Source organism: Crocodylus siamensis, chromosome 1 (genome assembly GCF_052110815.1).
Source record: "Crocodylus siamensis isolate JL-2025a chromosome 1, ASM5211081v1, whole genome shotgun sequence".
In the NCBI taxonomy this organism is placed as follows: domain Eukaryota; kingdom Metazoa; phylum Chordata; order Crocodylia; family Crocodylidae; genus Crocodylus; species Crocodylus siamensis.
In genome coordinates this window covers 406921135-406947578 of record NC_143395.1, presented here as the reverse complement: position 1 = coordinate 406947578, position 26444 = coordinate 406921135, and the positions used below count along the sequence as shown (strand labels likewise).

The 26444-nt window shown below is 42.7% G+C and overlaps 1 protein-coding gene across 10 annotated transcripts in view; it reads right to left on the bottom strand.

The window, feature by feature from the left end:
* DLG2 (discs large MAGUK scaffold protein 2) overlaps positions 1-26444 on the bottom strand; it is a 1617582-nt gene that overhangs the window by 1583516 nt on the left and 7622 nt on the right. For all 10 annotated transcript variants that reach the window (XM_090030660.1, XM_090030651.1, XM_090030653.1 and 7 more), the window contains exon 2: positions 7867-7998. In XM_090030660.1, coding sequence (XP_089886786.1) covers positions 7867-7998 — 132 coding nt within the window. The remainder of the gene's footprint in view (positions 1-7866; positions 7999-26444) is intronic.

Sequence of the window (26444 nt, the reverse complement as noted above, 5' to 3'; positions counted from 1 at the left end):
CTGTGTCAGGAAGTGGAGGAGCTGGCTAGGCCACGAGGCTCCTGCAGCTGCTGAGCCATGTAACTAGGCCAGGTAGATCCAGCCAGCAGCCAGACCCCATTTCCCAGCAGCCCCAGCTCCCAGCCAGTCTCCATGGGACCCTGGGAGCATGTGGGCATGACAGCGTGGGGCCATAACAACATGAGGCTGAAAAACTGGGGCTCTGCCTTGGCCCAGTGCTGCACTGTCATGGCCCCATGCTCCTGGGGTCTCCATGGAGACCAGCCAGGGCTACACGGGCAGGGCATGCAGCTAAGTGGAAACTGCTCTGAGGCTGGGGCTGGGATCTTGCGGCAGTGACAGCATGGGACAGAGGCAGGGCAGAGCCACGATCTGCTCCCTGCATGCCCTTGCCCACAGAACCCATACTCAGATCACTGCCCATATACTCCTGCGATGAGTACGGTCCACAGGCAGGGGCTGTGGTCCACGCTGTCATGGCCACATGCTCCCATGGGCTCCGGGGCTACAGGGAAATAGAGTATGAAATCAGCCAGACTTTGCTGACCCCTAGGCTACGCAACAGAGGTGTGGCCCTCTCCTGACTGGGCTGACCAGCCATAATTTAATCCCGAGTCAGCATCTACACATTTGCTGCTGCATGGTAAATGACAAGTACTATCCTGCTTCAGAGCTTATTAGTTTCATGCAGCCTAGGACTGCATGTGTAGACATGACTAAATGTCTCATGTAGACGTACCCAGCATCTCCAAGACTCCTTCCTTTCTTTGCATTCTTACAATTCCACCTCCTTTTCAGGCATCCATTATAGCTGCCCTTCAGTTAGGACATGTTTGTTTCTAGCCCCTATAACATCCAGCTGCTGATATGCATATTCAGTGCATCTTCCACCACGCCCATTATTTCAGCACACTGCTCTATCATTTATATCCCTTGGCTGTATCCCATTTAGATAAGCTCTGACTATAAGACTCTGTTTCCACAAACACCGAGATGTCTTAAGATCTTCAGGTTCAAGATTTTCCAAGATTAACCTCTATATGAAAATGATTCTTAGTCTCCGTCTCTCATTCCCCAAAGTTTCAGTAAAATCCTTTCACCTATGTTTCTGCACATGATAATGTTAATTTCCTATATACATACACTATATATATGTGCATACATACATACACAGAATTTTCCATTTCAAAAACTTAAATGTTAATTAAAGTCATATTGGACTGATCCTGCCACAACTATCAGCATTTATGCTGAATTTCTCCTTGGTATGTGCTAAGCCTCGTACAACTTTCTGCAGCAAAAAGACTGAACTCTACAGACATACATATACCTTAGCAACTGGCCTCTCTTATCTAGAAAGCCACATTACAACTGACATATAAATTACACAAAAACATGGTATAAAGCAGAAAAACAAAGACAATTGCAAAACAAGAATCTGACTTCCTTTATATCTTGATTTGACAATGACAATTCTGCTTTTAAAATATTTTTTTCTGACAGGCTTTATTAAATAAACTGAACAATGTCAACAGTCTAAATAGGAATGCCTTCTTCTTTAGAAAGCGTGAATAACATCTTAAGCCTTCTATAAGTCCACAGTGTCACAAGTGACCAGTAAGTTGTATAACCTGTAGAACAGCACTTACAACAGCAGCTTTTGAGAGAGAGAGTTTTATAATGTCTTTCATTGTATAAAACCATTTAATAGAAATAAAGAACATGCTGATTTTAGCTGAAAATACTGCCAAAACACTTTAATGTAAAATGAAGGAAAAGTAAGGCAATCATGAGCAAAAAGATAAGACGTGGTTTAAAAATCCCCAGGAAATGTGTCATCCTCTAGAGGCTGGGTTTATCCAAATTTTAGAAAAATCTATAGAGATTAGTTTTTACCTAATACTGCGTAAGATGATTACAGCTATTTGTGGCAGTTTAAATCCTGCTAGAAACAAAATGATGTTTGAGAGAGATGAATCCACAAAAAAACGCACTCATAAACCTCTTTCATTTATTCTCGTTGACCAGGACAGCCTCTTCCATTCTAAGCTGTAAAATCATGCACTTTTCTTAATTAAATGAAGCACAGAGATATGGCAGAGGTTTTTAGAAACAAACTGTACTAAAGTGTATATAGGACATCACGAAAACTAATTAAGGTACATAATAAAGAAAACCAAAGATAAATATTCATAAACAGTTCTTTGATATCAGGTGATTAGATATAGTATTTATGCACTGAAGGACTTAAATGCACAGCTGACCAAGACAAGAAGGCAAAGATAAGATACTCTATCTGGATCCAGTACGTATCAAATACGTACCTCTTCTGCAAAAGCACATTAAAGTTTTGAACTTTTGTCTTTCTAAAGATAGATAAAATCTATACATAGCTCTTTGAAGATCTACAGCTGAAGGTGGAGGCTATAATAATATGTATGTTTCAGTGCTCACCAAGTAGGTTGTTGGCCATGAAAGTTCATGCCCTTCTGAACCAGATAGTATCTAAGGTGTCCTCCTGGTCTACCTTCTGCAAGCCAGGTAAGAAAGGAGTTTAACAAAGCATGTCTCTGTCTCCCAACCCCCAAGGAGCCATAATTTTTGAGGACACATGATCTCCATGAGCCATCACTATTCTCCCAGAAGCAACAGTAGTTATGCCATTACAGGCTCAGGAATTCCTATGCTGCTCACTCTTCTATACCCTTTAAGCTGCTTTTAGGGGGGAAAGTGGTGGGCTCAACAAGCAGAGATACTGGACAGAGGGAAAACTCTAAATGTTCCTAGAGGCTAAAACAGAGGGGCTGGAGGAAGGTGTAAAAAGCCTACCTCTGATATCTGTATTGACTTGTGCAGGGGGGGGAGGTGTGGAAACTCAGCTGAAAAGGGTACGAGCAGGTACATGAAATAGCCAAGACTTTAGAAGCTTGGGAAAAAAATGTAAAACCTAAGTAAAGTAACTTGAGTCTGTAGATTTAAGCCAGGCCGAGATGAATAATGGCAAGGGAAGACTGTCACTCTCAATGTCCTGGATCATCATACTGACCACTTCACTGTTATGCTTTTCCTCCCGTTGTTATCTTGTATCTGAAAACAATGGAGCAATGTCAGGAGAGGGGTTATCCCTTGATAAAAATCCTAGAATCCTACTAATGATTGAGTTTATGTATTTTCCTCAATCTTAATAACTCAGTTCAACACTTACAACATCTTCACATACTAACTTCTATTAAACTGTTACAGCCTCCTGTGATTTCAGCATCCACTGAAAAATTAATAAAAATTCAGCATACTAATAAAGGACTATACTCAGTTTTCTCCATCTCTCTGTGTTTACATCTTTGTCACTTTATTTCTGTAATCTGTATAATTATTATTTTTATCCTTCTTCCATCTCATAATTTGTTCTTTTTTCCTGCCAATATAGTTTCTCTTCTAATGTTGCCTTGTCATGGGGACAATCAAATGGAAATGCTACCACTGTTACCCTTACATAGTAACACTATATTTTACAAATGTTCTAGCTGTGAAAACCTCAGACTAGGAAAGACAAAAAAAAACAAACCAGTAAACCAATCAATCAAAAAAACCCCCAAAACTCTTCTACTACTCCAACAAAGTTAATTACTGAATGCAATCTTTATTGAGAAAAATGTGGAGCTCATTTTAAAAACTGACAACTTCTGAATAGAAGTCCTTCTCCATCCTTTCCATTATCCCCAACCTCTTCTTTACGAGGGTTTTTTTTTTCTCTCTCTCAGAGGATTAGGGCTGTGTTTTCAAAGAACTGTTTGGATTACTTGAGACTAACAAGACTCTTGAGATGTTAACTTCATATCTTTCTGAAAAGATGTCCCTTAGCAACTGCTAACTAAACATAATAACTCCAATAAGAAGTTTATCAAAAAGGGCAGCCTGCTGAGAATGGAGATGTTTTTGATTCAGAACTATAACTTAAAAGGCCAATCAATCACTAATAATGTTTTGTTTTGTTTTGTTTTGTTTTTATAAAACACGCTAAAATCTTTAGATTCCATATTACAAGTCTCAATTCATTTACAAGTCTTCATGAAAAAAGAAGCCCGCAATATGCTTTCCAAAATGACCTAGTTTTCTTCATGCTCTTTCCAATTTGGGATTCATCAGCTTATGTCTATAAAACACACTACTCATTAAAAATATAGGAACTCTGAAGCACTCCATAATGAAACCAGATACCCTAAATTTGGTGCCCAAGTATGGCTCTAAGTAGGTGTCCTTTTAGCTGGTTAGCTTAATCAAGGGAAGATCCATGAGTTTTAAAGACATTTTGGAAGGTAATCCAAACAAGAGGCATACAAGAAACTAGTCCTATTCCTTACTATAATTTCAAAAGTGACCAATCCATTTGGGTTCCTTGAGTTTTAGGGAGTTTGGGACATATTTAATTACTCACTCTCTAAACAAGAAGACTTGTAAGATGATTTAAAATTGGAGCTTTCAAAATCACTAGTAACTTTTGAAATGTTAAGATAGCAGACATGATTTTCTGCTGAAGAAAAAGTAAGCATCACATTCAATGTTTATTTGAATGTAATCTAATGCATGGATAAAAGAGACACAAAACTAAAGAGGCTAAAACAGATGTCTAGAAGTAATTTTCGTTAAAATACTGATTACGTAATATCCTCATTATTGATTATATAATAGCATCATCTCACACTTAGGCACCACTGATGAGAGATCATTTTTGTATCAAGAATCTAGGCCATCTAAAGAGCAAATTCCATAATAATAGACTGTAAGCATGGTCTGCCATTCCAAAAAGCTCTTCAACAAGAACTGTAGGAATAGAAAAGATAACAAAAGTCATACAAATCAAAACTCCAGCCTTTCCTTATGAAGTGTCCCTCCTTTCATTTGATTACAAATTGCTGGAACAGTAGTACTGACCCACTAGTGGATATTTGAATTGTTATAATAATTTCAAATATCCAATATTTCAAAAATAATTGTTATAATAATTTTACACTCCAAATATTGTTATAATTTTCAAATATTTCAAAAATAAAAATGCACATTTCATGTGCATTTCTATATCCTTGGATATCTCTAAACAAAAGGAATAAGAATTTTCTCTAATCTTTGTTCTTTAGTTCAAACATGAATAATTTATCACTGTGTCTGGGATATATTCTTTTTATTTCATTTATACTTTTCATAATAAATACACTAAAAAGGACAAGAAAGTTAGAAAATGAAAGCATACACTGTAATGGAACAGAGAAACTACAATGCTGATGCACAGGGCGGCATAAGCATTCATTATGTCCATTTGTGGAAATGTTTATAGATTGACAAAACAGAACACTTGTATTTTCTCCTTGAACGTAAGGGGGGAAAAAGCACTGAAACAATGCCTACCCCTTCTCACCAACTTTAATGACTGAAGAGCCCTGATGTCAAGTGCCTCAGCTTTTATCAGGTTTATTACAAATCCTCCTTAGACAATTTTCTATGGCTCAGTGTCGCAGGGCTCTTAGGTGCTCTGCGACTGGAGGGTGGAATTGGCTCAGAAGAGACCTCTGGTGACAGGAAGGGGGAAGCGTAACTGCCCGTCCCCAAGACTGTGCAGGTGCAGGTTGCCTTAGCAACCAGGGAAGCCTAGAGCCAGGAAGGGGCGGCGCTTAGCCCTTCTTAAGCCCAGGCAGAAGGCCCGGAGAGCAGTCCCCTTCTGACAGCCGCAGGAGCTCTGCGGGAGAGCTGAGCAGACCGGGTCGAGGGTTGCAGCCTGGGCGCTCTGACCAACTGCAATGATGCGGGGAAGACAGCACTCTATGGGAGATAGGAACTAAGAGCCAGCGTGGCGTGCAGTTTATGTTATGAGCCAGGAGGCTCCTTGTTGTTTTGTCACGACCATTTGTCTCATGATTTAGTTATCAGCCGTTTGGCTTGTGATTTGGTTATCGTTATACCGGAGGACCGGGTAAGGCTATAGGGGTGAGAGGAGGCCTCACGGGGGCTCCCCAGTAGCTTGGGGGTTCCCGGTGCCCAGCGGGGGCGCAGTGAGCAGTGCCACAGGGTGCACAGCGTGACGAGTACCGGAGGGGTGCTCGGTGCGGGGAGGTTGGAGCCCCAGCTGCAAAAGGGCGCTCAGGCCCTAGAGGGGGCGAGGAGCGTGGCTCAGGCCCTAGAGGGGGCAAGGAGCGCGGCAAAGGCCCTAGAGGGGGCAAGGAGCGCGGCAAAGGCCCTAGAAGGCGGCAGTGGAGAAAACCCTGACGAGGGGGTGGTGAAGAGCCCAACAGTGAGGGTAGTAAGGAACCTACAGTGTGGGAGGGGCAATAAGGGGCCCCAAGAGTGAGAAGGGCGTTGAGGAGCCCCAAAAGGCAAGCGAAGGGCCAAGACCCAATATCATGTTCCGGAGAAAGATTACTTCACCAACAACTGTGAGGCTTGGGCTGCGGTGCAGGGGAGGAAAGGAGCCGCAGACAGCGCCCCCTATCATCGGGACGTATACAAATGGGCAGCTTTCCGCTAGATTTCATCATTCCTTAATTATGAACAAGATCAAGACATGGCAGGCAAGAATAGGCGGGCGGTGGGCCCATTACAGGAGGTCGGAGCTGCATGTCTGGAGAGGCTCTGGAAATGATACTCCTGTGACACTCAGTGCAGTGGTGCACAACCTTTCTGACCCTGTGGACTGGATGAGTGGCGTGGGGTCAGATCCCACGCACAGCATTGTTCTGAGGGCCTAATCCAGTGTAGAGATGGTACATGGGCTTCGTCGACCTGGCCCCATGCACCAGATCTGGCACACTGTGTGCCAGGCAAGTCCTGCATGTCTGGAAAGCAGACTCACATGCCAGCACAAATCTCACACAGAAGGGCCACGTCATTTAAGCCACAAAGCTCCCCATGTGTCCAGAAATTTAAGAGCTGCAGCAATCAATGCTGGAACTACTCCACTGCCACTGTAGGTAGGATCCTGTCACCACTACCCCACCATCAAATTTCCAGACCCATGCGGGGTACCCATGAGCCAGATGACAGAGGCCCACAGGTAGGGTCTGGCCTACAAGCTGGAGGTTGAACACCATTGGTTTAGAAGGTATGAATTAATCTACTGAAAAATAGTGGGGCAAACTGGCATTCTGGATCCAATATCCCCAAGTTCCGGGGAAATCTACATCCATCCATTTGGCATGTTTGCTTTATGGGACTGCTGGAAGCAGCAATTCCTTCCGAATGAAGAGTCCTGGCTCATACTTCAGTTTTTAGTCATTTCATAATAAAACCACTATACCAGGTCCTCAAGTCAACTATTTTTACTTGCAAGGAGCATGTAAACAGATGCAAAGTAAATGGACAAGAAAATATTACTGTTTTCTCAAGTCTATTAAAACTTTTTAATATAAGATTTACATGAAATACACTAACAGAAAAGATGTTGTTAAAGAGAACCATTCTAACAAATGTACATTCCTCCCCATTTTCTTGAATTTTTTTTCCCTTTGGCTACCTCTTTTGCAAAAAAAGGTAACACAAAAGCCACACAAAGATTTTGGGTGGAATTCTAGTCTCAAAAAAGTAAACAAGAGTTTTGCTGCCTGCTTCAGTGAGTCCAGCATTTTACCCTTTACATTGGCATGGAAAATAATAATGTGTTCTATTCAGATGCAACAATCCTGACTCATATTATGAAAAGAAGACATATTCACTTAGAAATTATTAATGTATAGCTCTACATTTCAAGAATTTTTAGCTATATTTCCTTCCCAAACTTGAGTGTTTAAAATATTTGCAAATATTTTTCCCATCCAAAATAATTCCAATTTATCTCTTTGAATAAGAGAAGCAAATAAAGCATTGTACACAGGTACCTACCTAGTAATGCCTGAAATAAGCTGCTCTTAAAGATGCCCATCACCTTTTTAATGGCTTTTTTCAGTTGTTGCTCTTCTGGTTTCTTTAGCTTTTTACAATATTCTTCCAGCAGCTGTAAAGCTCGGTCGGTATCTTAAAAAAACCAATAAAAAACACAACAAAACAAAATTTTAAAAAATTAAATAAATTATTTTAATTAATTAGGAAACATACAAAAACTCACACATACTAATTCACACATTTATCCCACGTTTCCATCAGCTATCTAATCACATATTCATAGTAGTAGTTTCATAGTAGCTACGGTCAGGAGGGACCTGAACAGATCATCTAGCCTGACCCCCGAAATTAGCTTTTATAATAAATGCTGTTAGGTTCCATTTTAGACAATTGCATTGTTAAGCAATTTTATACTAAAAGGAACAGAATTGTTAAATATTACAGCAAGGCCATGAGCCATTATTGCACATGTACTATCTAACTACAAAATACAGTTTAATCTTAATAGTCTAGAAATAGCTGAAAACTTTGTGTTTAGAATTATGATCAGACCTTCCATGAAAGAGCCAACATTATAATAATTATTACTACCAGCTATGAAAAAAATTGGCCTGACATTTGGAGAAGAACCAAAAAAGTTTGCCTGATATTTTATTTGTTGCCAAAACACTGGGTTCCATTCCCTCTCTTCGGAGAAGCAAGTTTGGAGGCGAAAGACTCCAAGAATTTGTCATTAAATTCCCTCTTTGTGCTAGACTGCCACCTACTTTTTCAGCAAAAAAGAGTCTTTTATAGGAGAGTGCATTTCACATGTTTCCTCAAGAACACGAATCAAGTCTTACCATAGGCATGGTCTGACTCTATTACTTAGCTCCATGGACTTATTTACATAAATAGTGCAGAGCAGCTATAAACTGTTTCAAGATGGCAGTGTTCCACCATCTCTCTGCACAGCTGTAGCTGTAGCTGCCCCAGGATGTAGGGCAATTGAGAATTAGCAGGTGTCTAATGTCCCTGAATATTTGGATCATACCTCACATCTGTTCCTAAGAAGTTTGCTCATACTTGTACAATGATACTACCTCAGATGTTTGCAGTATGGTTTATCTGAAGTAAAGAAGTTATAAAAGCAATAATTATATTCAAATAAATACCTAAGCAGAGATGTCCTACAGTCAAATTCAATATAAGAGCTATTATAGCAGATGTTCACAATGTCTAGATGGACTAGGGCCAGTGAAACAGTACTGGAGATGCCTGAGAAGGGAGCAAAGATAGTTATTACCACGCGCTTTCATCTGTTCTCTCAAAGTAACATTTATTTTCAAATATAAGAGATGCAAAAAAAAAAAAAAGTCCTTTTGGTTAATCAAAAGAATATACACAAAGTGTAGCATCCGACTAGACTGGTGCTGGGACAGATCCAGTGATAGTGATTGCTGACATTTGTAATGATGTTGGCAGTCAAAGGTATAACCCAAATGGCAACTTTCAGCCCTTATGGAATCATATAAAAGCAGGACTAGAAGGGACCTCAGGAGGCTACCAACGCCCCAACTCAGAGTCAGATCACCCCTGACTAAACCATTCAAGTGTCTGCCTAACCTGCTCTTGAAAATTTCCAAGGATGAAGATCTCTCTGGGTTGCTTGTCCCAGTGTTTAACCAGCCCCCCTACAGAGAAAGTTCATCCTAATATCTAACCTAAATTTTTCCTGCTGCAAGTTGAGACCACTGCTCCTAGTCCTGTTGCCTTCCTTCAGATACCCGAAGAAACACTCCCTTCCCCCTTAGACTTTTCTCCAGACTAAATAATCCTAGTTCTTTCAGCCTTTCCTTATAAATTGTTTCCCAGGCCTCTAATAATTTTTGTCATTGCTGGGTTCTTTCTAATCTGCCCACATTGAAGCAGAAGGATGACTGCTTATTTGTACGTGACACTCCTGTTGATACAACCCGGTATGCTATTAGCTTTTTTTTTGCTACAAGAGCACACTGTTAGCTCATATTCTGCTTATGGTCAAGTGGAATTCCCTGGTCTCTCTCTACAGTACTGCAGTCAAGTCAATCCTTCCTCGATGTGTATTTGAGCATGCAATTGTTCCATCCTAAGTACAGCACCTCGTGCTTCTCCTCATTAAATGTCACTGCATTTAACTTTGAACCATTTCTCCAAAACCTCCAGGTCATTCTGGATCCTAGCCCTACCTCCAGAGTGTATGCAATTCCACCTACCCTGGCATCATCCAGAAATTTTCCTTCAAATCATTAATGAAGATATTAATTAATGAAGATATTAAATAGTATCAGGCCCTGGTAAACTGCAGTCATCAACTGATATATTGATGAGCCATTGATAACTAATTATTAAAAGACAATGATCAAACTTACAGTATTTTCATCTAGGTCTGTATTTCCTTTGTTTACTGGTGAGACTATTATGTATCAAAAGCCTTGCTAAAAAGAAGGTATATCATATGCACTAGTCTCACCCCATCCACAGAGCCTGCTACACTGTCATAGAAAGAAATCAAGTTAGTCAGGTCTGACTGGCTCTTGATGAATTCACACTGCTTACTTATGATCACCTTCCTCTCTTCCACTTGCTTAGAAATAACAATTTCCTTTATGACCTGCTCCATGATCTTTCCTGGTCTTGAAGTAAGACTGTCTGGTCATGATCCCATGAACATTATAGTTGCCTTTTTCCAGTCATCCAGGACCTCACCTATCCTCTACAAGTTTTTAAATATGGTAGCCAGTGGCTCTGAAGTTCTTTGGTACTCTAGAGTACACACAATCAGGGCCCCACTAACTTGAAAACATCTACATTCTCCAAGCAATCCCTATTCTGTTCTTCCACAACTCTGGTCTGCTTGTCTTCTTCCATATCTTTGCAGCCATTGTCTGAATATCTGATATGCTCATCATCCGATAGCTGACCTTATTAATGAAGACTGAAATAAAAAAGGCATTCAATACTTTTGCCTTTTCTGTATCATCCATTAATAGATTGCCTTCTGCACTGAGTAAGGGACCTAAACTTTCCTCAGTCTTCCCCTTAATTCTGACACACTTGAAGATTTGGGGGGGAGGGGCTTCTTACATCCCTTGCTAGTTGCGTCACAAAAGGTGTCTTAGCCTTTCTGATTTTCTTCCTGCATGTCCAAGCAATACCCTTATACTCTTCTCTGATAATATAGCCAAGTTTCTACTTTTTGTAAGACTGAGTTTCAGCTCACTAAAAGTATTGCTGTTTAGCCAGGTGGGATTCCTGTAGCACTTCCCATTTTTCTGTAGCCTCAGGATAAGCTTGTACATACAATATGGCCTCCTTAAAGTACAACCAGCTCTCCTGGATTCCTTTGCTCCTTATACTTGCTTCCCCGAGCAGTATTAACTAAAACAATAACATGTGCCTGATCTTGCAAGGAAAAAAGCACTTTCTCCAAGATGCTAATATGCCCTTACCTCCCAGTTGTACCTCAATAAGATAAGGGTGCTCAGCAACTTGACAGCTTAGCCCATCTGACAATTAAGACACTCAAGAAATGTTAGCGTGCTGGCAGGGTTTCTGGACTGGAGCTCAATGGTTCAAGCAGGAGCTCCAGTAGCAAAAATAGCTAATCAGCATAAATGCCAATTTCAGTGGCTGGATTTCAACCAATTAATTGGACTAGAAGGTTGACTGATGATTTTCAAAAAGAACTGGTTCACAAATTATGTAGGTTGAGACTATTCGCTTCAGACTACTTACATTTTGTTAGCCAAAATACATTAGTACTTTACAGTGTAAGTGTGTTAACAGGAAACACCCTCAAATTCTTCATTGTTTTTGCGATTCCCATGAACCACTTTTCTTCAGGATTTAGACTGATATATAGGCAACCCCTGAGATTGGCCCTCACTGGCCAGGGATTAGGGGGGGCAATAGCTGGTGTCTCCAGAGATTGTGAGGACACTAAGAGAACCCTAGTTGGCCACTGGGAGCACCTCTCCCTAATCAGCAATAGGCCACTGGGGGGGGATCTCCCACCCTGTCGAGGCCGTATCAGGAGGCACCAGTAGCCCATGGACTGAAAATAAATTCAATAAAATCTGAAAAGTTTCCTATATAAACAATCCAAAAGTTCAGAAGTTCAGGGCTTCCATGTCACACATCCATCTCCAACCACATGCATGCTTCATAGTGTACATTAGGGCTGTGCGAAGCTTCAGGTGCCGATTCAATTTGGAAGAGATTCGGCCAATTTCGGTGGCCGAATATCCGAATCTGAATTGAATCAGGAGACCAATAAAAAGGTCCTAATAGATTCAAAGCTCTCCAAATCGATTTAGAAAAGCTTCAGAGAGCTTCAGAGATTCGGGCAGTCCCCACTCACCACCACAGGGAGCTGGACCCAGACTCCGTACTAGTACATAGGGGGTGGGGGGGGAGCTGGAGGAGGAGAGGGGACCATTGGGGCACCCCTACCAGGCCCCATGCCCTGCCTGCTCCCCCAGCCACCCTGAGTGCCCCTCGACCCCCGCCTGCTCTCCCAGCCCTGTCAATGGCTGTCCCACCCAACCCCAGCATCCCAGCTCTTTAAAAAAAGCCCTATACTCGCCAGCTCCTGTGAGGCAGGTGGCGGGGGCAATACTCACTGCCATGAGCCCCCCCCCCACTCTCCCAGCCCCATCAATGGCTGCTCTACTCGGCCCCAACGTCCCAGCTTCCCCCCCGCCAAAGAACTGGGAGCTGGGGCCGGGCAAAGCAGCCACTGGCAGGCCTGGGAGAGCGGGCAGGGGATGGGGGCTCACGGCAGAGCCTCCCCACACAGCATGGGGCAGTGGGGGGCAGCAGGGATTGTCCTCCCCTTCCCCACCTGGCAGGATCCGGTGAGTTTAGGGCTTTTATTTTTTAAAGAGTCAGGACGCTGGGGCCAGGTGGGACACCCATTGATGGGGGTGGGGCCTGTCTGATTTAGAGGTTCAGCCAATTCAACAGCAGCTGAATCTCCAAATCAGATTTGGCTGAAACTATTCAGGACAGAGATTCAAATCACCAAATTGAATCACTGTCCTCGCAACTGGCCCAATCCAAAGCGAATATTAGCCACTTCGCATAGGCCTACTGTACATTATACAAAATCCTAGCTCTCTTTTTAATCACTGGTTTTAATCCTATTGACTTTGAGTAGTGAATAAGGGCTGTGCACATAGGTAAGGTTTTGGGGTATGGACAAACCTATTATAACGTTCTTTCATATACAACATGCCTCAAAATAAGATAAACGCCTTGTTTTTTAAAGGCAAAATGAGGAAAAATGATCTTTCCTTGTAGTAAGTAACTGTAGCAGCAGCTTGGGAACCAAGACTCTTCTGCTCCCTGTCAACAGCATTAATTGCACTTTCCTGCTATGAAACTGTTGTTATTGTATTTCCTCACATATAATGCACAACCCAATTTCCAGAGATGTTTTCGGGGAAAAGGTGCATACAGCATGTGAGAAACTATGGTATTTAACTGCTTGACAAGTGAAGGGGAGCTGGCTGCTACACAGGAGCATACATCAGCTGTTATGATATAACCATCATACGTACAGGACCCTGTAGCAGTATGTTAGATATATCATATGAACTCTGTTTCATTCAGAGTCAAAGTTAGAGTTGCAAGGGTTCTGCTACATTTATATCACTACAGAATCATACGGAGGTAGCACTTATTAGATATAGATGTAATTGCTAGAACTGTCTATGCATGGTTAGAGAATCAGGATTATAATCCATACAGGGTTTGGGCTGCTGTCATGTTTAAATAATAAATCAATAATTCAAAGCAAGAAAGATACTGAAAAACATCATAAGAAAAGAGTAGGGTATGTCTAGGCTACAATTCCTGGCTGGGACATAACTTAACTGATTGTTAATTAACTCAGGTTACCTAACACTTTACTAAAGCTACATGATGCATAAAGATGTATTGCAATACTTGTGATTTCTCCTAGGGCTCAGTGTAGGGTGACAAAAATATTCTACCGTCATTTCAGAATTAGGAGTATGTGATCTTACCAGAAAAATCAACAGGGCAGAAATTCTGCTTATTTCATTCATTGGGCAGAATTTCTGCTTATTTCAATGTGTTTGGTACATTCTTTCCCCCAAAATAATCCAATATATCAGTTGATGAGAGCATTCAAGCCTTCCTACTAACATACAGTATACTAGTAATGTGATATATTACTAAGCCAGGGATTTTCAACCTTTTTTAATAAGTGTACCCAGGAGGTGGGGGAGGATGGCAAGCAGCCAGATGCAGGGAGCGGCAGGGGCGCAAGTGCCCAGAAGCAGAGCTGAGGGGTGGCAAGTGGTGGAGCAGTGGCAGCACAGCATCTGTGTGACCCTGCTCTCACCCTGCCCTGGCCCTGGTCCTGTGAGGCAGCTGCAGGGGGTAGCAGTGCTCTGTCCCTGCCTACCTTTGAAACTGGGACCTTTCAAAGTATCCCCCCGGGAGTATGAGTACTCCCGATTGATAACTCTTGTACTAAGCTATCCAAGAAAAAAACCCATCTATAGATGTTATTCCAGATGGGGTCAGTAGAGAGTGATCCACATTTAAATAATACACCTTAATTATTTTCATATAATACAGATGTTAAACATTCTACAGAGAATTTTTGTACTTGACAAGATGTTCAATAACAGCTATTATTATCAATACATGTGCACTTGTAGAAAAAAATACAAAAAAAACTCGTCTTAATATAAATTGAATACTAAGATTATATCCGAATGGTGCCTAGTTTAAGTCAAACTTAAATACCAAAAGAAAATTCTTAAGGGACAGTGTCAAAAAAGCTGCATGATAATTTGTACAAGCGGGTAAATAGTGAACACACACATTGGAGTACAGAATACAGTTACCCCTTTGCAATGGAAAAATCAGTCCTTTACCCCCAAGGGTAAAATGAAAAATTTGGAAAAGGTCTAAAATGTGTTAAGATTCTCCCTTGATAATGAAAATCATATGCAAACTTTAAGTTAAATAAAATTAGCTTAAAACAGCGTGGCATTTTGTCTCCAATTATAAGTCACTGGAGTTTGTCACTGACACCAGTAGAGTTAGGATTTTTACCCAATGTACTTAAAATTCTCTCTCCTTCAGTTACTTGTCAATCTCTGTGATCAGAGATCCGTACTTCCTTTGCAAGACTTGATGGCATTGCAAGTACAGGAGACCCTCGCCATTCATGGGGAATACATTCTCATATGCCCCGCGAATGGTGAAATCTGCAAATAAGGCAGTGTTCGTGAACGCAGACGGATTTGGGTCAAACTGATTTACATGTCTGCCCCAGGCCCCTTCCAGGTTTTAAATTAAGCCAAACTCCTCCAGCATCCTGGCCTGCTCTCTGCTCCAGCCCAGCCAGGCTGGTCCCACCCCTCTGCTCCCTGGCCAGAGCTCCAGCACAGACTGCAGGTGACTGACTGCCTGGCTTCCCTCTGCCCCCCTCGCACCCTGTGCTAAGCAGGGATCCCTGTCCCCTCTGTCTTATACAGACAACTCTCAGCATTAGCCAGCAGACCACATTCTGGCTATGGTCTATGCTGTGGGAGACAGGGCTGTGTCTGCTTAGGGCTTTCTGGAGCTAATCAACAGGTCAGCTGGTAATGTCCCTCCATTCCTTCTTTGGAACAAGTTGTTTAAGAAGAGCTTGAACTAATGAGAGAAGCTGTTGTTTTCTGATGGGTTGATAAATGCTGATAACAGAGCTGATAAATGCCGTTATCAGGGGGTCGGGGGAGGGGGGGGCGCCTTCCTGATCAGAGTATCCTGCCCGGGCCTGGCCACACCCCCTCAGCTTAGCTCTGTAGAAGGGAAGGGAGGGCTGCTTTAGCGCCCCACAGCTTCTAGCTTGGGCCAGTGCAGGCATATGCCTGCATTTCTGGGATGTTTGTGCAGTTACAAACAGATTCAGGTTAGCCTAACCTCCACAGAATGAGTCAATTCAGGCTCAGGGTTTTTTAATGTCTGCCCCTAGCCCTTGAAGTGAATACACTTATACTGGTATGAAGTTACTTCATACCAGCATAGTGTATTACTATGGTGGAAGGGGAATAAAGTAAACACCTATATACCAATACATAACTGCTTCTGCACTAGCATTTTTACCAGCATAGCTATCTAGGTTAAGAAAAATTAAAACCCAAGCCAACATAGTGAACCAGAAAAAAAACTAAGATCCACAAACCAGCAAGTCCACTCCACCCTTAAATAACTTTCCAAGGAACCCGTAAAGAAGCATTCCTTTTGCTGCTTTGGCATCTAGCATGCAGACAGAGGATGCTCTGGCACATATCCATCAACAATACAGTCCCGTTTACGAAAAAGGAGACAAAAAAACTGAAAAATGCTCCTAGCCTGCTGCTAAGCAAAGACATATCAGACACCGGATGTGTCAAAGTGTAGCACTGACCAATTCAGTAAGAGATTTTCTAGAACACAGAGATTCAGAAAAATGCTAATTTATAATACATGCAAAAGATTATTTTTGTTTTAATGAAAGGAATAAAAGATTATGGCATCACTGCCCACTTTTCTTCCACAGAAGCATTACGCTTAATCTGACAGACAGTCACCAGGGAGAAATGCTGCTTTGTAAAGTAAAACTTTCAACAATGTCTTATACAAACTATGCAGGGCTCACCTTAACAAGTGCTGAAATGCAGCTGAAGGGTAAGGTGAGAAAACATACTACACTAGATTTTAAGACTATGGCTGCAAAGCACTAGAACTGGTCGAGACTCTGGGGAACACGCAAGCACTTTAGGGCACCTTTTTCTGAGCTTGAATTTGTCCAGAATACCTACAGTGACCTACTGAAGTCAACAGCAAACCTCTTATGGAGCTTATTTAAAATGAGGATTTTACCTAAAACACTTGCAAAAAGAACCAATCATGGGAACATTAATGACTGCAAGTGGCCAGGCCTACCTTTTATGACTACATAACAAGCAGCTACTGCAAAAGTAAAATGTTTCTAACAATATCTGCAGATCAATTCAACAGTGCTGAATTCCTGCAGAATCCCCAACTCTAACTATGGCAACAACTAGATGTTCCCTATAAATGTTCCCTCCAAATAACTATCAATCCCAATTTGTCACTGTTGATATAATTTGACAGAATCCTAGTCTGAGAATGCTGTGGTTGTGGGCAAAAACTGAAATATTAACTAGAGATGCAGTTTTTATCTTTCCTTGAATTTAATGTGTCACATTTTAGTTTGCATCTGCTTATTGGCATTAGGGATTTTAATTATTTTCAGGTCTCTGAACTGTTTTTTACATGTTACTTTCTTTTTTATTTTTAAAACAAATAAATCAATATGAATACTGACCCATTCCATGAGACTGCTTCCAGAACAGGAAGGCAAAAAGCAGTTAACAAAAGTGAGCAGTGTAAAATGCAAGGAGAGGAAAAAGAATGAATACGCTTTTTAAGGGAAGCCTTTGGCCCCTCTAAAAAAAGAAAAGGAAAAAAAAAGTAAAAAGTTGCTCTGAAATCTTTGACACTTCAAGCCCTTTTTTGAGATGACAGATTAAAATGAGCATGAGAACTCAGTACAGGCTGGTCTCATGTTTTAATCCCACCTGATGTGATGCATTTCCCTCTCTCTGCTCAGGACAGGTCCAGATTTAAAATAATGAGGGGTTGTAAATCAAGGTAGAATTTAACATTCAGTCTGTTGGAGAAAACTTGCAGAGCACTTAACCACACTCCCCTGCCCAAAACCAATAACATTACTATGCCAAGCCTAATAAGAAAAAAAAAATCACATGCTACAATCAAGTTTTGAAGGAGCTGACAACAAAGGATGACAACTTTCGGAAGACAGACGAAGTAGCATAGCTAACTGCACAAAGGAGTGGCAGACAGAGGAGCATGTGACCTTGTGCAAAAGGTCTGTTAAATAGAATTGTAGTTAACTACCTGGCAGAAGCTTCATAAGAATTAATTGTGTTTACAACCTTCAAAAGATAAATCATTAAGCATGTGCTAGATTTTATTTATTACTGAACACAATGAGCACTGCAATCAACTTAAATCTAGGAAGAAGTATGAGCTTTTAAAATAACCACCGAGGACGATTCATCATTCTCTAACTTGTCCTGCTTGGAAAGGAAGACTAAGTAAAAAGCAGCTGTGTGTCATATAGTCAGCTTCTCCACAGAGATATAGCTTCTAGGAGTAAATAATGAATGATGGAAGGTTTTTGTGACTGACTAACATTACCTTTTATGCCTAGATTTGTATTTAACTAAATCTAGCATTGCCACAACACAGAGAAGTCTGAATATAGCTTTTGCATCATGGCAATGATGTTCTGTGAATAACTGGTGCTATTAAATAAATTATCTGATTTACATGAATGAAACTCAGAGAACTCACTTATAGCCAGATATATGGCCCTATACCATACAAACTGTTTCTGTACTCTTCAAGAGACACAGAATACCAGATGCATGTCAGAAGGATTAGCTGTGGGGTGCTGCTCACTATTAGGTTTGCTCACAATTATAGATCTGGTGCTGAATCACTTGGATGGACTGGATGTGTTCAAGTCAGCAGGCCTGGATGAGCTTCATCCAAGAGTACTGAAGGAAATTGCCGGTGTCATAGCAGAACAACTGGCACGGCTATATGAGCGTTCATGGCACTCAGGGCAGGTCCTGGAGGACTGGAAAAGGGCTGATGTGGTCCCTATTTTCAAGAAGGGGAAGAAGACCAATCCGAGTAATTATAGGCCAGTCAGTCTCACCTCCATCCTTGGAAAGGTCTTTGAAAACATTATGAAGGACTGTATCTGAGGGAGTCCAGCAGGAAAAATAATGCATCGGGGAAACCATCATATATTTGTAGCAGGTAGATCATGCCTAACCAATCTGGTTTCATTTTATGACAAGGTCAAAAAATGTAGGACGCAGTAGTAGAGACGGATGTCATTTTCTTGGTTTTTAACACGGCCTTCGATATGGTATCTCATCCCATTCTGATAAATAAATTAAGAGGCAGTGATATAGATGTTTACACAGTCTGGTGGGTGGCAAATTGGCTTAGCGGTTCCACCCAGAGAGTGGTAGTAGATGGGTCAGTATTGACCTGGAAGGATGTGGGTAGTGGGGTCCCAAAGGGTTCAGTCCTCGTACCTGTACTCTTCAATATCTTCACCAGTGACTTGGATGTGGGTGTGAAGTGTACTCTGTCCAAGTTTGCGGATAATACTAAATTGTGGGGTGAAGTGCACATTCTGGAGGGTAGGGAATGATTGCAGGCAGACCTAAACAGGCTAGAAAAGTGGGCAGTACACAATAGGATGCAGTACAGCAAGGACAAACATAGAGTGATGCACCGAGGGCACAGATATATCCATCACACCTACTGGCTGGGAAGTGACCCTTTCAGCAGCGCAGAAGCAAAAAGAGATCTCAGAGTCATAGTGGACTCCAAGATGCACGAGTTCTCAGTGTGATGAAATCATCAGCAAAGCTAACCACACTTTATCATGCATCAGCAGATGCATGACAAATAGAACCAAGGAGGTGATACTTCCCCTCTATGCGGCATTGGTCAGACCGCAGGTAGAGTACTGCATCCAGTTTTGGGTGTTGTACTTCAAGAAGGATGTTAATAGACTTGAGAGGGTCCAAAGGAGAGTCACTTGTATTGTTAGGGACTTACAGGACAAGTCCAACGAGGAAAGACTGAGGGACCTGGACCTCTTCAGCCTCTGCAAGAGAAGGCTGAGAGGTTTCATAGATTTCATAGACATTAGGGCTGGAAGGGACCTCGGGAGATCATCGAGTCCAGCCCCCTGCCCAAAGGGCAGGAAGTCAGCTGGGGTCATAGGATCCCAGCAAGATAAGCATCCAATTTACTCTTGAAGGTGTTCAATGTAGGTGCTTGAACCACCTCCGCTGGCAGATTTTTCCAGACCTTGGGGGCTCGGACAGTAAAGAAATTCTTCCTTATGTCCAGCCTGAAACGGTCTTGCAGGAGTTTGTGACCGTTCGACCTAGTCAACCCTTGGGGCGCTCTGGTGAACAGACGTTCCCCCAGATCCTGGTGGTCACCCCTGATAAATTATAGGTGGCCATCAGATCACCCCTGAGCCTGCGCTTTTCCAGGCTAAAGAGTCCCATGGCTCTCAGCCTGTCATCGTAAGATCTGTTTTCCTGACCTCTGATCATGCGCGTGGCTCTCCTCTGGACTCTCTCAAGCTTCTCCACATCCTTTTTGAATTGTGGAGCCCAAAACTGGATGCAGTACTCCAGCTGCAGCTTCACCAAGGCCGAGTACAAGGGGAGAATGATGTCCCGGGATTTGCTCGAGAAGCATCTATGGATGCACGCCAGCATTTTGGTCACTTTACTAGCCGCAGCATCGCATTGCAGGCTCATGTTCATCTTGTGGTCAATGATGACCCCCAAGTCTTTTTCTTCTGTAGTGCTAACCAACGTAGCACTGCCGAGCCTATAAGGGTGCAGAACCTTGCATTTTTCGGTGTTAAACACCATCAGGTTCTCATCTGCCCATTTGCTGAGCTTGTCCAGGTCAGCCTGGATCATCCGCCTGTCTTCTGGCGTGGATGCTTTGCCCCAAAGTTTGGTGTCATCGGCGAACTTGGCCAGTCCACTCCTGACTCCAATGTCCACATCGTTAATGAAGATGTTGAACAGTATGGGTCCCACGACAGAGCCTTGAGGGACCCCACTGGTTACAGGGCACCATGATGAGTGACTGCCATCAATCACAACCCTCTGGGTCCGACCACAAAGCCAATTTCCCAGCCAGCGGATCGTGGTGGAGCCAAGGCCACAACTGGCCAGTCTGGCCAAGAGGTGATCATGGGATACCAGATCAAAAGCTTTTCTGAAGTCAAGATATATGACATCAATCTCTTCTCCCTTGTCCAGGTGATAGGTCACCGGGTCATAGAAGGAAATGAGATTGGTCAAACAAGACCTACCCGCAACAAACCCGTGCTGGCTGTCCCTTAGAATGTTAGCCTGGGCCAGTCCCTCAAGGATGGCCTCCTTAATAAACTTTTCTAAGATCTTCCCCAGGATAGAAGTCAGGCTAATGGGCCTGTAGTTAGCCGGATCCACTCTCCTCCCTTTCTTGAAGATCGGCACCACATTGGCCTTCTTCCAGTCTTCGGGCACTACACCAGAGTGCCAGGAGTTTTCAAAGATCCGTGCCAGGGGCTGGGCTATGACGCTCGCCAGCTCCTTGAGTACCCTGGGGTGCAGATTGTCAGGGCCGGCTGACTTGAAGGTATCCAGCTTCTCAAGGTGTTCCTTCACGAGGTCAGCATTGATGGAGGGTAGGGGATCCCCCTCACCCAGATTTCCCTGTCCCATAGCAGGCATGGGCATCCCGTGTGACTGATGAAAGACTGACGCAAAGTACCTATTTAATAGGTTGGCTTTTTCCTGGGCGTCAGTTGTCAGTTGCCCCATCTGGTTTAGCAGGGGTCCAACATTGCCCTTGCTTTTCCTCCGGCTCCCCACATATCTGAAAAAGGACTTTTTGTTGTCCTTGATGCCTGAAGCTAGTTGGGTGATCTTGTGGCCACCTGTGAATTCACTAGGGGGATGTAACAAGAGATCAGAGATGCTCTGTTCATCAGGGCACCTCTTAGGGTAACAAGGAACAATGGTCACAAGCTGACAGAGAGCAGATTTAGGCTAGATATCAGGAAAGACTTCTTCACGGTAAGGGTGGCCAAAATTTGGAATGGGCTTCCGAGGGAGGTGGTGCTGTCCCCTACCTTGTGGGTGTTTAAGAGAAGGCTAGAGAGGCATCTGGCTGGGGTCATCTGACCCCAGCACTCTTTCCTGCCTAGGCAGGGGGTAGGACTCGATGATGTGTTGCGTTCCCTTCTGACCCTAGCATCTATGAATCTCTGAATTCATAAGATAAAACACAGAGATTCCAAATAAAAATCCACAGCATCAAAAATATTTTGATTTGTTATGGTCTTTGAGTTTTTTTGGAATTAATATATTATTTTTCCATAGTTAAAAAAAAAAGTGAAAGATAAAAGCAGGCATTTTCCAAGGGCTATCTTGAGGCTAAAAAGGTTGAGAACCGCTGCTCTAGGTTCATATAGTCCCCCCCGCTGCTCAAAGCAAGAATGGGTTACATCTAGATCCTCCCCAGGAGATATGCATGTCTAACCTGTTTTTAAAAATTGCACAAACTTCCTACAACTTAATTATGAATGTATTAGAAATACTTCATTAATGTACAATATAAACTATTTTTGCTGCTAATTAAGTCAATTTTTATCATACACCCATTTGGCCTGGAGAATATTGATCACTGCCCTTCTTAGCACAACTTTTCATATTGAAAGTTTTATCATTCCTTCTCCAACCTGTCTTCTCTCTTCCAGACCACTGAAGTACTTTCAACCTCCCTTGATACGTCATTTTGCATAAACCTTTAACCATCTTGAGAATCCATTCTCTGATCTTTCTGCAGTTTGTCTTCATCTTATTGTGTTGCGCAGAACATGACTCAATATTCCATCTTAGGCATCCCTAGCACCAACAAGATGAAGACACTGGAGTAAGCTGCATGCAGAATGACCTGGAAGAGCTCCACGAGCTTACGAAAAGGATACCTGCAAATGACTGAAGATTTGGGGTATTAGATCAGTGACCTGTCAGACCTCCAACCTTATACATTCTTCTCTGGATGCATCTCTAGCTTTCCTCGCCTCTACCCAATTTAAATGTAACGGTTCTGCAAGACTACAGAAAAATCTTTCCTTGAAGGGTCTAACCTGTCAAGCTTCTCTATGCAGGAAGAGAATAACATGCTCACACAAATTTAGAAAGGAACATTCTGCTTCTGTTGACTAGCTTTAAGGAAAGGCTGAAGTAGTTGTGCCCATAAGTCAGAACATAATTGAAACAGTCCTTCACGGTTTCACAGCTAATGTTGAGTTTTCAACAGGGATTTATTCAATGGTGGCACCAAATGAATTTTTAGTAGAACTTACAACTTGATTAGTTAGTTTGTAGGTTAAAATTAATTTGCAGAAAGGGTCCTTTCAGAACATTCACCATGAAGACATTATTCTGCATGATCTTCATAATGGAAAAATACAGATGCTTCTAACTTCCTTTAGCGTTAAAAGTCATTTAAATCTTTTACAATGACTATGTCTGAAGACTAGTTTAGGATTAATGCTTATTTTTCCTTGTTAGTCTTCATAGCTGAAATCTTCAGTAGTAGCTGAATTTCCTCTGCACAATTCCACATACAATGCTTTCTTCCTAAATAGCTGAAACACCTCATTGTTTCCAATGGGATTGAGGTCATAATTTATCCAAAGCCAGGTGGCCATTTTGAAAAGAGCATCTATCTCCCTCAATCTCAATGGGACTGAGGCCACAAGCTGCTCTTAGTCAGGATAACATGAATAATGGTAAAAAATGAGTTAGAGAAGAGAAAAAAAATGTAAAGAGCACACCTAGACCACAAACTTAGCATTCCTGGAAGCAGCACTCCCCAGTGTGCTATGTAGTTCCACACATGCTAGCCTTGAATTAAAAGCACTTCAGCTGGATCCATCTTGGGCAGGATAGTTGGCACAGTCACTCATCAGCCCACATTCAGCATTACACAGATATGACTAAATTCATTCTGGTTAGAGAAGTCACCTCTCAATATATGTTTGAGAGCACCATTGACAGACCCTGTAAATTTACTACTAGAAATAGCTCATATGAGTTTATTTCAGGATTTCAAATGCTAAAGCATCTGAGTCGTACTCGTATAGTTATGGCAAAGTGCCAAGACAGGAACAGAGTTTATGGAGATGCTCAAACTGTGTATTCCCATATATTAACACATCTGGACAGATCTGCAGATTGCCAATCCTGGGGTTTTAAAAATCATACATCAAGCTCCAAAAAAAATAGGAATGCATAAAATTGACTTGATATGTTCAAAAATCATTACATTAAATAATAATAAAATTTGGCTTTTATTATATTTGCTCCTTGGGTTTTGAATTTTTGGGGTACACTCAGGTCACGTTTTTCACTTCTCTGCAACCACAGTAACTATTAATTTTATAAATAGATTTGTCATGCTGAATGACAATGATATACAGAAGAAATTGTGCCTAGCTGTGCATAAAAACGCAAGAGTCTCTGCACCTTGTAATAAGCCCCTTTGGATTTATAATGCAATTTGGGACCAAAGCCACTGCTCCACACTAGTCCTGGGACAGCACTATGGGAACACATAAAACACCTGAGATGCGAACTCCAATAGCTATCCAAGAGAATAATGGCTGTCACGTACAATTCTTCCAAATATTCCTGCTTCCCCATGATACCATCACAACCACTTCCCAGTTACCATCCACCCTTGAAAATGTATTTGAGGTGGAGTATAAAATCTATCTAATGCAATTGCTTCACATATGCAAAGCTCCCTTCTAAAGCACTGTGATGTATGCAAGTCAAAAACTCCGCTTATATTTCCATCCTTTCTGGCTCACTTTAAATTAATGTGCCTTGTGTTCTCTCTCGGTTTTCCTTCCTTCTCATCAGGACAACAGAAAAGGTTTCTGGCAACTTCTTTTGCTAGAAGACAACTCCCTAGACAACTTCTTTCCCATGGCTCCCATCTTTTCTGGGCACCTAGGCAGCCTCATACAGGCAATTTGGGGCCAGTAGTTAGCTGTGCTGGCATCCTACTTTCAGCATCCTTACTCTACATCCAAAGGCTGTTCATATCTCAGACACAGAGCGGGCAGATCTTGGGTATACTTAGGTTCCTTCTTCCTGGTATCTCCCAAACATTTGGAGGTTACACATGTAATTAATGTCTACCCTATTTGGTACTGCTTTTTAAGTATTATAAAGTCAGAAATTTAAAAAGCGCCTATAGGTGTGCAGAGGCTGCTCTGACACGCTGTAATTACAGCACAACCAAGTCAGCTGGAGCACAGTAACTACTGTGCTCTGGCAGACTCTAGTGTCACCTGTATCAACATCCCCACACTGAAAAATGGGAGAATTTAGACACCTACTTTTCCGTCCAAGGACAGGACACACCGGAGATCTGCCGCTCCTGAACAGGCTCAATCAATTGAGTCTACTTTGCACACAAGCTGAGGCAAACTGCACTGCACCATCTGCAGTTGTATAAGCGGCAGAATGCATGGCAGTGAGCAGAAAAGGGCAGCAGTGTGCTTTTGAACTAAAACACCTCCCATGTGTTTTAGTTCAAAAGCATGCCTTGGCCATTTTCTCAGCAAACAGCGAGGGGGAGCAGGGAGGGATTGGGAAGGGGTTTTTTCCACCCTCGCTCCCATCCCCATATAGCCAAGCCAGGAAGGAGTCACACGAATAGGCTGGGCAAAGAAGTGCACTCTTCAGGGGTGCACCGGAGTTTACATGGGAGTTTGTGCAAGAGGGCCCACAGGAGGGGCCCGAGACCCTAGGTGTCAGAGGCCACAGATGAAGACTACGCACGTATGGTAGTAGAAGTGTCTCACTATGCCGTTAAGGACTTGCACGCAGCCAGAAACCCTGCCCTGGCAATGCCTCCCACCCAGGGCTCCTCTGAGGCATCCACTCAGATGGAGTCCCTGTGAGGGTTGGCAGCACCCTGGTGCCATCTGTAGGGGTTGCCCGGCAGGGCCCCTGAGGCCTGGAGGTGGGGCAGGAGGGAAGGAGTCCCTTCACCTGTCCCACATGTGCCCAGCTTGAGGCCCTGGAGGGGTAGGTAAGGGAACTCCAGGCAGAGGTTAGAGGCTGCGGGGGATCAGGGCTGCAGAGTATGAGATTCCTGGGTACTTTCATCCTCTGCAGCATCACTGATCTGGTGAAGAGACAACATAGGAGGGACCCAATGCAGAGGCATGGAAGATGGTTACCTCCAAAGCCAAACATCATGCTGCTGAGACAGCTTCCCCAGTGCAACTGGGAAACAAATACAAGGCCCTGGCAGCACTGGAGGAGAGTACAGTGGAGGAAGCCACAGACAGAGACACAACCACCACCATACAGGCTGAGGGTCAGCTGGGCAGCCAACAGGGAATGCAGGGAAGCATTGAGAAAGGCCAAAGCAGAAATGGAACTTAGGCTGGCAACATAAATTAAAAACAACAAAAAGTTCTTCAGTTACATAAGAAGTAAAAAGAAGGCACAGGGTAGCATAGGATCCCAACAGGACAAACTAGGGCAATCACTGACATACAGCAACAGGCAAGGCTGAGAGTTTCAATGAGTTTTTTGCTTCTGTATTCCTGAACATGGATCAGCACAAATCTCCCAACTGGATCACAGGCAGGCACAAAAGGGAAGCCAGCCCACCAACTACTTGGATTTAAAGATAGCTGACTCCAAGATGAACTGGAGCCATCAATGTGATGAAGCAAGCAGTAAAGCTAACCGCACTCTTTCATGCATTAGCATGTACATCACAAACAGGTCCAGGGAGGCGATACTTCCCCTCCATGATGCACCTCCAGAAATGTAATACATCTCATCCAATGCACCAAATGC